Raw genomic sequence first — 13,697 nt, forward strand, 5'->3', positions numbered from 1 at the left:
AGATAATTTGTTTGAGTGCCAAGCCAGAAGAGTAACCACAAAATCAGATATGAAGAATATAATGAACTTACACGTAATGTAATTAATTATATTGCAAAAAGTCAGAAGTGACCACAGTGGCAAGTAATAATAATGAAAACATTTACTCTGTAAATCAGTTCACACTTTGTGTAATTGTTGACAAAATATTTCTTGCATTTGAAAAATTAATTCAATCCCTAGATTCTTTGCCAATTCTAGAATTCGCAAACTGGATTCTATTGATGCCAAATTACACCACTTTTTAAAAAATCTATGTGCCTCACTAGCTATGGACTTCAAATAACTGTCACATTGTTAAAACTGGCTTTTGTTTTATAAATATTTTGAAGAAAATGTCTCAACCAGTGATGGTTCTCTGGCAATTTATCAGTTTGATATATTTAGGGTTGGCTTCACTTATTCTCTCAGATCTTTTATCTCCTGAGATCTTCCCTTGTGTCTTCACTTAAACTTTGCTGTGCCTCTTAGAGTTTCTTCTCTTAACATTCAAGCATTTACCCTGCACTTTTCATGTTTTGTCTTTATATCTTTAATGCCTTCAAGCAAGAGACACTATTTGCTTCCAGTTATCTCAGCTTCCGTGGGCTGTAGTCTTACCATTTTACTTTCTGGTTTGATGTAATGAGAGAGATTGAGACCAGGTGGCAGATATGAATACCCTTTCTGTCAATCAAACAAACAAAAAACATTCCTTGTTTCATATATTTACTCTGTTTAGATGTTGATCTGCTTTTCTGTCATATGCCTTGTAGACAGGCTTGGCAAAATTAAACATTTATTTATTTCGTGTCAAAAGCGTTGCATAAGTTAGTATAAAACTGATAAAAAAATAGAAGGAACACAAGTGGCTAAAAATCTTTTGACCAAAAACGGGCAACAGCAATCGCATTGTTTGTAGCCTCAGACAATTCTTCTTCAGTACATGAGGCAGAACACTGCGGACAAGCATACAGATGGGGAGTTGTCTGCTTTCCTCAACAGTCGTAAAAGGTGTAGGATTCTTCTAGGTAGTGCCATTTTGCCAGGTTGTCTTTTGATCTGCCCACTCCACTTTTGAGTCTGTTCAGGGACTTCCAAGTTGCCCATTCTTGGTTTGCCCCTGGAGGAAATAATTGCAAAATTAAGCAAATACTGTATACATATCCTTCACTGGTAATTATTTTTTTTTAATATTCCATGAGATACTGATAAATATTCTATTTTCCTGTTGTGTCACATTCATAGATAAATGAGAGTGCTTAATTTTGGAGTACGGTAAAACATATTGAAGGCGATAGATTGTGTGTGTAAATTTGTACCTTTCTGCTGATTTATTTGTGAAGTCTGTTAAATAGTCACATATATTCCAAGTATTGCATTTAATACTGTAGCTTAAATTCTAAGATACAGTAAGTTAATTTAAGAAAATTAATGGAAGTAAAGTTTATGGCCCCTTCTTTCTTCTCTGACAGGGAGTTTTCTTCATCTCTAAAAGCTAATCTGGATAGTTCTGAGGAAGGGAGGAATTGGCCCATGACTTATTTAAGGTGATTTTATCTTCATGGAGGACTCTATTATTCAAATAACTCCCAATTCACACAGAAATGAGTATACTTTGTGTGTTGAGCACCCCAGATTGGAGATTAAGCAGCTTCAAATCATACACACACCTCCAAGCAGTATCCTTTGGATGTCATATTAACATATCTGGCCTGTTTGTTCGGGTGAGGACACTGTCAGGCATGCAGCCCCATGCCTACCAGGTGTGGTATGACCCATTTTTGCTGGAAGAGGCAGAAATTTAGCCTGGGGCAGCATTGTACGTAGTTCCAGATGTCACAGCTGCAAACTGACAGTATCCCAATATATATCCCTGACATTGTTAAGTTGCTATTCAAAATGTTTGCAGTATATTTGCATGATAGGAACAGTTGATAGTGCAAAATCAGTGGAGTAAAGTATAATCTGTTTCCAAGAAGGTTATGGTCATTCCTATATGCTTGTTTTCAAACAGCACAGTGCAGATATAAGATTTAATGATAATGATGATTATGTATTCTTCACAGAGTTATAAGCAGAGGAGCTATTTAGGTTTCCAGTTGTAGTTTATTCATAAAATGGATACATGACCATTACCATATTTATGTTCCACAGAAGTCTGATCACCAAACAGATAAAAGTGGATGTTCATTGATGCTGTATCAGTGATGGCTTCTTAACCAGTTTTTAAAAGAAAATATGTACATTACATAATCACTTCCATTTTTTAAATATATGTTATAGGAATTCATACTATACTTGGAACATATATTCTACATATTTTCTGTCAATGTGTTCTTCTAAAACAATAACTATGCATTTACCTATGTAGTTATTTATGATCTTAGTTAGTGGATTTCATATTACATTGTGCACATGCAGTCTGCTTGTTTTCTGACTGTATGTTCAGTTTAAATTTGTCATCAAATTGTATTATGGCATTAAGAGTCAGCAATACAAAAATCTGTTTTCTCAGTGCAGAAAACAATGTACTAATTTTTTTTTTAAAAAAAAAACAGGTGTAAATGCTAGAAGGAATTCATATCACAAAATGGTTTAAAATGTCATTATAGGTCTTTTATGCTCTTATCCCAAAGTGCCTGATTGGGCCAGATAGCTTGGCTTTACCATGCTTCGTGGGATCCTATCAGGCTCTAACTTGTCCTAAGCAAACACATTATCTTGTCATTTTCATCTGCTTTTTTATCATTTGTTACTGTAATGGAAAATCTGTGAATAGTTTACTAATGGTACTTTGGACATGCTTACATTTGGTAGTACAGTAGAGTCTCACTTATCCAACATAAACGGGCCAGCAGAACATTGGATAAGTGAATATATTGGATAATAAGGAGAGATTAAGGAGAAGCCTATTAAACATTAAATTCGGTTATGATTTTACAAATTAAGCACCAAAACATCATGTTATACAACAAATTTGACAGAAAAAGTAGTTCAATATGCAGTAATGCTACGTAGTAATTACTGTATTTACGAATTTAGCACCAAAATATCACAATGTATTGAAAACATTTATTACAAAAATGTGTTGTATAATCCAGAATGTTGGATAAGCAAATGTTGGATAAGTGAGACTCTACTGTACTTAAGAAATTTCAGTGGTTTTTCAGTTATTCCTTCTCTCTTTATTTGAATGAGTACCTCCCCCCCTTTTAGCTGTGATTATGCAGGTGGGTTTTGTATTTTATAAGAGAAAAGCTGGTTTAAAATATTGAAATCCTGATTTTCTACAGGTCAGAATGATGACTTATTGTACAAAAATTATTAATATACAATCAGCTTTTCTTCAAATGAGAAGGCAATTGTGACTAGAAATGGTACGGTACTCCATTTGCACAGTGACTTTATGGGAAATCCATCACTCTTGTATCGTGTAGCCCAGGCATGGGCAAACCCAGGCCTGTGGGCTGGATATGGCTCTTTGGGCTCTTTGTCCCGGCCCCCCGTCTGCTTTGGTTTCCCCTTCAGTATGCAGACGCAGGAGTCCACCATGTCCCCAGACTGAGAGGAGGGCCAAGGCAGAGACACTTGGCAGCGGTATGCTTGTCTCCCTCTTCTGGGCCCAAGGAAGGTGAGCTGCTGCCCTCCTGGGCCCGGTGAATAAACGCACCGCTGCCAAGTGTGCTTGACAGTGCTGTGGTTCTTTCCCCTGCTCTTCTGGGCTCAAGGAAGGTAGGCTACTGCCTTCCTGGGGCCCAGAAAAGCCCTGGGGAGATAAACATGCTGCTGCAGAGGGTCCACAATCCTTCAGACTGTTGAGGGGCCAAATTATAATTTGAAAAAAAATACGAACAAATTCCTATGCACTCTGAACATATCTTATTTGTAGTGCAAAAAAACCAACAACGATGAAAGAACAAAACAATTTTTAAAAATAAAAACCATTTTAACCAACATAAACCTATCAGGATTTCAATGGGAAGTGTGGGCCTGCTTCTGGTCAATGAGATAGTCAAGTTAATTAGGATTGTTATTGTTGTGTGTCTTCAAGTCATTTTGGACTTTGGGTGAGCCTAGGTCTAAAACTGAGGTTGGGGCCAAGTAAATGACCTTGGGGGGCTGCATCCGGCCCACGGGTCTTAGTTTGGAGACCCCTAGTAACATTTAATTTAAGCACAGAAAAAGAAACTTATTGTCCTAGTATTTCATGAAGCTGTATACAATCAGCCACCAAGTTACGAACAAGATAGATTGTGTAGGTTTGTTCTTCAGTTGAATTTGTAAGTCAGAACAGGTACATTTTTAAGTGTAACTCCAGACAAATATCTATATATATAAAAGGGTAATGAAATTTCGGCCTAGGACAAAACAACAAAACTACACATCCCAGAAACACTAAACTTAGCAGCACAACCCCTCATCCATGCCTCTACGTTCATACAACAAAAAACTCCAGCTACTCCAGAAAATGGCCAGGCTTTGAGACTGCAAGGCTATTCACTGCTATTCCACCTGGCCAACAAAGGATTTCCATAAGCCACAGCATCGCGTGGCCGGGCAAAGCTAGTGTTTATATATTAGCTTTGGATAGCATAGGGAAGGGTTAACACCCCTGTGGTATTTCTTTTGCATTCTGTGCCCCTTTTCAAAAGATTTCACCTCACTTTCTGTCCCTGTGATAATTGGATTTTGAAAAATGTGGCTTGTTGTGGAAACAAGGATTGGTGATAAAGCTTCTGTAAATAATCTTTTCAATTGATAACTCTTTCAGGAGTTTATTTCCCTTCCAAGGGGTAGATTTCTCTCACTTCCTGTTGTCTCATCTCCATTTTTAACTATGAGTCATTTGTAAGTCGGAGTTTTGTATACTCTCTTGCTTTATGTCTTTTAACAAAGCTGCATTAACTTCAGAAATAGAGGTGAGATATTCAGTCTTGTACAGTGATATTTCATCCTTTTTTTGCAAATATTTAGTTTTACGCTTCAGTAATATAGTAATTTTCTTAGTCTGATATTTTTTTATCTCCCTCAAAACGTGGCATAACAATATCGACCAGAATTTCTGAATCACCAGACTGGTAGTGATAAAGAACCCCAGTATTTGCAATCTGTGTTGCACTTCATAGTTATTTATCCAAATTTGGTTTTATGGCCCTAGTTCAGCTGGTTTCCCTTTATAGCCAGCTGGTGTTTGTGATTAGCAGACACATAATATGAAATTAACATCATAATATCTGATTGCCTGGCAGTATCATGTGGCATTGTATGTTTTCTAATAAGATTCTAATATTTTGAGTCTTGCAAAAGCCAAATATCAAGGGTCATTAGGCTGCCTTTTTTCTGCAGATAGTACAGTCATTGGTATGGACAATTTGCTATGGCACTTGTTTTCAGCCAAGTGCCACATCAGATCCTCAGAAGTATTATAGCTCTCGGTATTATGTGGAAGAGACGCTAGCATTGAAACAGATAGAAGGTGTAATTTCAAATTTCTAAAACATTTATTTGTAACAGAAGTTACTTCTTTGGTATGAATTGGGAAGTGGATACAACTTTTGTTTTGAAGGCTTGGTTTATCTTGGAAAAACAAAGAAAAAATGAGAATTTATCAGTTAGTTCACATTAGATGGATTTTCCTCTGTTGTTGAATATGTTGTTCAGGTGGAAATGGGCTTAAATATTTATTTAGCTTTATTTTTCTGCTTCTTTCTCAAACAAGAAATAAAATACATGGATGCAGGTCTAGTCTGGAGCTATGTATCCTTTAACTTCTGTCCATGTCTGTCCTTCAGGAAGTAACCAGAAAATTCTGTTTGTGTAGATCAGGGGTCCTCAAACTTTTTAAGCCAAGGGCCAGTCCACAATCCTCCAGACTGTTGAGGGGCCGGATTATCGTTTGAAAAAAAAAATACAAACAAATTCCGATGCACACTGCACATGTCTTATTTGTAGTGCACAACAACAACAACAACAACAACAATGTAAGAACAATACAATATTTAAAAATAAAAACAATTTTGACCAACATACATTTATCAGGATTTCAATGGGAAGTGTGGTCCTGCTTCTGGCCAATGAGATAGTCAAGTAAATTAGGATTGTTGTTGTTGTTGTTGTTGTTGTGTGCCTTTCAGACTTTGGACGAGCCTAAGTCTAAAATTTATTTATTTAATATTTATTTATTTACTACATTTGTATCACACCCTTCTCACCGCAAAGGGGACTCAGAGTGGCTTACAAATTATATGTACATACAATATATTACATTATTAGCATAGCACAATATTAGCATTAAATATTACTATATTGAACTATACCACTATACTATTATTAGTAATATTATATGTAATATAGAATATATAATTAATATTATTATATGGTATTATTATTAGTGTTATATTGTATTACATTATAATATTATTATCAATATTATATGTATATACAATATATTATATTATAAAACTGAGGGCGGGGGCCAGGTAAATGACCTCGGAGGGCCGCATCCGGCCCCCGGGCCTTAGTTTGGGGACCCCTGGTGTAGATAGTGTCAGTACCTGTATCAAAACAATTAATATGTCCCAGGGTAATTTATGCAATGTTGCCTAGTATTTTGAGTGCACATAGCCCAGTAAATTTCTGTTTTTCTATTTTTTATTCTTTCCTGTCATCTGCATGATAGGAAACACATTATCATCCCATCGAGCAACACCCTGAACCTATGGATTTCAGTTTATCTAAATGTTGTACTTCTTAAAAGTTTTAAGGTACAGAGGAGTTCTTATTATGAAGATTTATCTTGATGGAAGTATGGGGTCTCTGAACATTGACCTTGGCGCAGGCATTAAGGTGGCAGACTGTTCCACCTCAATTCTTTCCTATTTCATTAGTTCCCTGGGAGACAAAACCAGTTATTTTGAGAGTATTCTACTTCATGTCGTTTTTGAAAATTTCCCTCTGAAATGGAAGTTTAGCTAGTATAATTCTTGCTTTAATTCGTCTTTTTCTGTAGTGCTGTTACTCTATGTACATTCATATGTGTATGTGCATGCGCACATGGGTGTGCGAGGAACATATGAAGGGGATAGAAAGAGTTTCCTTAATACAGGCTTTTGATGCATTGAAGGCTAAATAATACATCCTTGGCAATACAGTCTTTCTTTTCATTATTTTCTTTTGTATCTAAAAACAGTTCATTTCCCCATGATACTAAATGAAAATAACCCATCAGCTGATATAAGTTGATCTTTCAATGGTTGCCTCATGCATATATGATATCTAATTAAGAGATCTTCTACATGTGGTTAAGAGGTATTCTGCATTAACGAAAGATGTTGATCATTAAAATCTTACACGAATTTAACGGAAATGTACCCAATATTATGAGACTCCTTTAGCATACAGAAAACACTTCAAAGTAATATATATATATATAAGTTGTAGTTGTGAAGTTTGTCAAAACATACTTTACATTTAATCATTGATCCTTTTTTAGTTATGGCTGCATGATGGAAATAGACTTTGATATTTTAATTACAGTGAAAAGCCTCTGAATTGATATAATCCACAAGCAAAGCATGATGCTTGAACAGTTATGAAAACTGGCATTCTAAGAATATATGGATTGATCATAAAATACCTGTTATATAATGAAGCTTGGAACAAATGCATCAAGCATGTTACATTTATTTATGCATGAATATGGTTCCATACTTTAGTTTTAAGAAGAATTCATGTTTCACATTTTCAAGTTTTGTAGTTTTAACTTACAAAAAAGTGAGAGATTATTTTCAGCATATTTCAGAGAAAGAAAATATTCCATATCAATTTCTAGATATACATATCTGACCCTTTTTTTGTCTCAATAGCCGTAGATTGTAAACAAAAAAAATCAAGATCAAGATCTGGGAGCAAGAAAAAAATGCTGTCATTACCTCATGGTGCTGATGAAGTTTACATACTCCGGTGCAGGTATATGTGGGTTTATCATGGAAAATGGGAAACAACTACTGAAGTTATATTTGTTTGAATGGTTATTGATTACATCCATACTTTTGTCAGTATGCTTGAGAAAAAAAATAAACAGAACTAAGGCCTGCGTTTAGCATTATAAGACTTAATCCAATTGTTAGTTCAACTAGAGGAAAATCACTGAATTAATTGCTGGATGTAAATCAGCACTTCGGCAAATTTCATGTCATCAGTAGGTTTACTCTACTTATACTAGCAGTTGGATTTAGGCAGCAGTTTTAACCTGAAACATGATTTCAGCTTGATATGTTTATCTTCCCCTTCATTATGAAAACTTGACAATTAAAAGCTCTCCCAAGCAATGTTTTATTTTCAGATAATATATGTAGAAATGTAAAAATGATGAAAATTAAACAAGGGGTCATTTTTGAAAAAAATATATGAAAACTTCTGGTTGAATTGGAAAAAGAAGGGAATAATCAAGAATGGAAAAAATATGGAGCATGTGCATCTTAAAAATATGTCTATAAGAATTAAAGAAAATGATTATAAAATAATAGAGATGTTACTTAGCACCAGTTAGATTAAATCAGATAGAGGAGAAACATTCAAATCAGTGCTGGAGAGGAGGGCAAGAATTAGGCTCATATATCCATATGTGGTGGTCATGTAAACTTATACAAGAGTGATAATAAAAATAGAGATAAATGGTTACACCAGAAATAGCATTATTATCATTTTATGATAATACTATATCCACACAAGAAATGAAGGAATTAATTTCCAACCTATTAATACCATTTAGGATGATAATTGCAAAAAAAATATGGAAAGATAAAAGCAAAATTCAATTGGAGGAATGGTATAGAGAAATTTGGAACACAACGATTCATGACAAACTGACTTGTGACATTAAATTTAAAAAAAGGAATATGGAAACAAATGGACTTTTGGAAAATCTTGGGGAAGTTTATAAAATTAATTTTTATAGAAGGACAGAGGGACAACCTGCAACAGAAACAATGAAAACCTTGAGATAAAGGATAAGATAAGGTGGTCCAGGTGAAGGTGGCACAAAGAAAATGGAAAAGGATAGGAGGGGAAAAAAGCTAAACATATTCAAGAAATTAGAAAAAATGTATTAGAACTATAAATGCGGTATACTTTAGATGGTGAAAGTTTTAAACTAAACTAGGTGCTTCTTTATTGTTACATCTATCATTATTTTATGTTATTAAGAATATATCATGATTGTATCTTTGTTGACTTTACTTGTTGACCTTATTAATACATTAAGAAAACTCCGTACTTTGATGTACTTTCTCGATGCAGATTCTGTTTTAATATGTTTTTCTTTTATACGTTTTTTGTTGGCTACTATATTTGGAATTTTGGTTTCTTGAATAAAAATCATATTTAAAAAAAGAATGTATTAGTTTCCTTTCCAGATTTAAAATCACTTTCTGACTCTAGGAACATATTGTATCGTATGCATCATGTGAGCCAACTATATCATTTGTTTAGCATAAAATGATGTCAAATGTTAATCAAACAATAATTATAAACTGAATTCCCTTTATAGCATTACAAAATCCCGAACAGTGAGGAGCCTCAGTGGTTTTGCCACTTTGTTAGGAGCAGATGAAAATAAAAGTAAAAACAGAAGAAACCATTGTCATTATTTAAATAGAGCAGTGATTCTCAACCTGTGAGTCCCCAGGTGTTTTGGCCTACAACTCCCAGAAATCCCAACCACTTTACCAACTGTTAAGATTTCTGGGAGTTGAAGGCCAAAACATCTGGGGACCCACAGGTTGAGAATCACTGAAATAGAGAATTTTTGTTCTTCTCCAATCTCTCATAGTGTCATAAACCATTACGTCCCATAAGAGAACAGAGGAAAGGATACCAAGACCAGAAATTGCAATGATTAGATACTGTATGATTATAATCATACATAATTATTTTGCACAAATGTTTCCCTATTATATAGATTTTAGAAATAATTTTGAAATTAATGTAAATGTAAATATTTTCTCAAACACTACATTCATCTTTTTGATAGAAATCATTCCAAAAGCCATTCTCCTTTCCCCCCGTTTTCAGTTTTTCTAATTTTTGGGGCAGAAATCTTCAGAAAAACAGTTCTGAATTCTTTGAGCTGAAATTCAGATAATATTGGATAGCTTGTAAGTCCTGCCCCCTCTCCAAAATAGGAAAGGAAGTGCAGCATTTTCCATTAGTAGTTGTTGTCAGTCTTTCAAATAATGGTTGCCATGTTTTTTTATTGATCATACGTAAACTGTTCTGGAACACTTTTTGACTGAGAAACTTGGTAATATGCCGCTAATAAATAAATGCTTATAGTGTATTTGCTAGACAGAACTCAGAAGTCCTGTTCATTAGTTACTTTACTGTTTATTAGTTACATCCTCATGTTTGAATTGAAGACAGTTTTGGGGCCAAAATTATGGATTTTGATATGACCCATAGATAACTCAATGGTCATTACGCAGAGAGGGAAAAGCACCTGTACCATTTCAGAGTGTTGACCACCCCTGGCCACTGCCACCATTTCCCCATCTTGAAAATTCAAAATGGCTAGAAACAACACCATAGCTTAGAGAGGGGAGTTAGTGCTTCTTTTAGGTTTTCCTGGGATGAACTAAGTTCTTTCCTTTCCCCCTCAGAGAAGGGGATGGTTCCTTTATTGGTAAGTTAAATATACTACTCATGTTGGTCCGTGGATAAGTTGACCCAATTTGCGGGGAAGGGGTTGATTTTTTTTGACAAAATGTTTTAGATACACATGAGTATATAAGTAAGTACATATATTAGGAATCTCACATGTGTCTTTCTTACTGGGTGCATGTATTACCCTGTTAGAACACCTCAAGAGGGAGGAGGGAGCTGGATTAGACGATCATGGAGGTACCATGTTCTTATGATTGTAATATAGCCTTGTTCCCTCAATATTTAATTTCTTAGATGGGTAAATAAGACACATCCAAGCTCTTCATTGTAAATGTAAGACTAACCCTAGTTTGAAGGAAGACAAACCCACTGTATTTCCATCTTGTCTTGGCTATGCTGCTTTGACTATATGCAAGCATTAATGTTTTAGTAAAGAAACCTTATTAACTATCACTGATAATGATCCATTAAAATAGTACAATTTTACTCAAATTTAATGAAAACCTTTTTTGGCTAAATTACATCACCAAAATTGAGGTATGCATTACAGTTGGTGGCTTATTAGAATTGCGCACGTAAACCTGCCTTCGCCATTGGGCAAGAGATCCTGGCTAGAGATGGAGGAGGGAGTGGTGGCAGTGGCAGTGAAAAGACTTGTGGGGAGCCAGTGGTGGCCACGAAAAGGCTGATGGGAAGCAACACCCCTCCATTAGGAGTGCTGGGAAGCTGGCAGTGGCCAGAAAAGGGTGGGAAAATCTTCCCATCAGCTCTTTCGCAGCCACCGCCGGCTTCCCACCAGACCTGACGAGGGGTGCGGTGTTCCACCAGCCTTTTCACAGACACTGGTTCCCCACATTACATCTGGCAACAAATCCTTTTGCTGTAATGTGCAAAATTGAGTTGTTCATTACATTCGATGGTGCATTGTATTCAAATAAATATGGTAATACACGTATGATGGTAAAATTGAAGCATTCTGTTTTATCTGTCCAGAAATATTAGAAACTGTAGTAAAAGATCATTGGATTAATGCCAATGAAGTCTATCCCCAATAAGGTAGGATTCTGTAGTTAATCTTAGGACTCACAATACTTTAAAGTTTCATAATTTCTAACGTTTCTTGTCTGTTTGATTTCAAAAACAACACAGGTTTTGTGGCCTGGTATTCCGAGGTCCCCTGTCTGTTCAAGAGGACTGGATAAAGCACCTACAGCGCCATATTGTCAATGTTAATCTTCCTCGGACTGGGGCTGGCATGGTGGAAGTGACGTCACTGCTTAAAAAACCTGCCTCGATTTCTGAAACTTCCTTTTCTTTCCTGATGGCTGAAGCCGCCTCATAGAATCCGGAAACATTTCATATTGCATTGGATGTACATTTGAAATAATTTTGTTAGGTCTTTTTAAAGTTAAAATAAATTATCTCTTTATAAAATCTAAAGCCAGAAAATGGGGAGAAGAATGACAGTTAACATTCAAACAATTGAGTACTTAAAGCAGTTACCGTAAGTAGTCTTTATATTTTATATAGGGTGGAAGACGTGTTTTTAAAGTTTACTATGGCTTTTTTGTCAATTACTGTATTCAAGATTGATACAAGCCCATCACATGTCAGCAGCTGTTTTTAAATTGTTGCACATGGGTACTTCAGACAGGTTTTTTGAAATCTTTACAGTGTTACCAGAATCAATGCTCTGTTTATTAAACAAACCCTTGCTTAGTAAAATATATTCTATTTTGTTTGTATGTATGTAGTGTTTTGTACGATACAAAGAAATGCTAATGAAATTTACTCAATTAGGGCATTAAATATCATGTACTTCATTGTTCAAGAGACTGTTCCATTCAAATAGGGCAATTAGTACTATCTAGCTGTGTAAGTGTTTTTTAATCACACAAGACTCTTTTGTACTAAAAATGGAGGGAAACTTGTTAAACAGATTTCTAAAAACTATGTACATACTGGAAACTATTTGTGGTAAGGAAATATTCTTTACTTCACTTGCATTTCTCACTGACAATAAAATGGTGCATCCATGCTACCTCCCAACTTTTGTCAGCAGTAGTGGTATTTACCCTTTCAATTTGTTGCATCACTTGTTCACCATTTTCTTTATTGTAAAACACCCCTTTGTTACCAAGTCTGTCTTTTTATGATTTTCTTAGAGGTATGAGTTGCTTATAAGACATTTGGGCCTCCTGTTTTTATTTAATACTGTAGAAATGTACTAAGCATTGCTCACTACGTGACGTAGCTTGCATTTGTCATATTTCAGTTGTTTTTTTAAAAAATAAATCATAACATCATTTGACACAAAATAGAAAAGTTTCTACAGATGAAGAGAATGTTTACAATTTGACTTTTAGAACTTGTTTTGGATGTAATTATATGTATGGAAACTGTAACACTATGCTCATGCTAAGGATCTATTTACAGAATTATTGAAATAAATGTGCTGTGAGGATGGAAAAATATGGTGCAGATGTCTTGGTCACAATATATTTTGGCTGTTAACAAAATGTCACTTTTCAACAATGAAGCAAACTCCTCTTTGAAAACTGGTTCTGTAATGCAAGTAATGTTTCATTTTATTCATGTAGGGTGACTAATACTGTAGTTATGCCAAGGAAATGCATTGATATTGTTTTGCGTGTAAATAAAGTTATAAAAGCCGTTGAGATGTGAGGAGTATTTTGGTGGAGAATATACATACCTCACAGCCAGTGAAATTGATTTCCTCATGGTATATCTCCTTACCAAGAATATATCTCTCTAAATAAAAATGTTAAAAGGAAACAGTGAAACGTCTATAATGTGAAGTATTTGTTTTGCATTTTGTGTAAAATACAAAATTGTTTGGTTTTGATTTTAAGTATTATGAAGAATCCAAAGAAGAATACAAGGGTCAAAGTGATACTAATTCACAGATGATGATGATGATGATGATGATGATGATGATGATGATGATGATGATAGTCTTTATTTATATCCTGCCCCCTCTCTCCAAAGGGACT

The 13,697-nt window shown here is 35.0% G+C and overlaps 1 protein-coding gene across 17 annotated transcripts in view; it reads left to right on the forward strand.

The window, feature by feature from the left end:
- Positions 1-13,487, forward strand: part of znf644 (zinc finger protein 644) — a 70,265-nt gene extending 56,778 nt beyond the window's left edge. For 16 of the 17 annotated variants that reach the window (XM_062978025.1, XM_062978024.1, XM_062978019.1 and 13 more), the window contains 2 exons: positions 7,887-7,989; positions 11,833-13,487. In XM_062978025.1, the coding sequence (XP_062834095.1) occupies positions 7,887-7,989; positions 11,833-12,025 (296 nt within the window). In that variant the 3' untranslated portion in view covers positions 12,026-13,487. Of the gene's footprint in view, positions 1-7,886; positions 7,990-11,832 lie in introns of those variants that run through there. The other variant, XR_010005331.1, reaches the window with a different exon arrangement.
- The last annotated feature ends 210 nt before the right edge of the window (positions 13,488-13,697 follow it).

The sequence above is a fragment of the Anolis carolinensis genome, chromosome 4, assembly GCF_035594765.1.
Source record: "Anolis carolinensis isolate JA03-04 chromosome 4, rAnoCar3.1.pri, whole genome shotgun sequence".
NCBI classification, from domain to species: domain Eukaryota; kingdom Metazoa; phylum Chordata; class Lepidosauria; order Squamata; family Dactyloidae; genus Anolis; species Anolis carolinensis.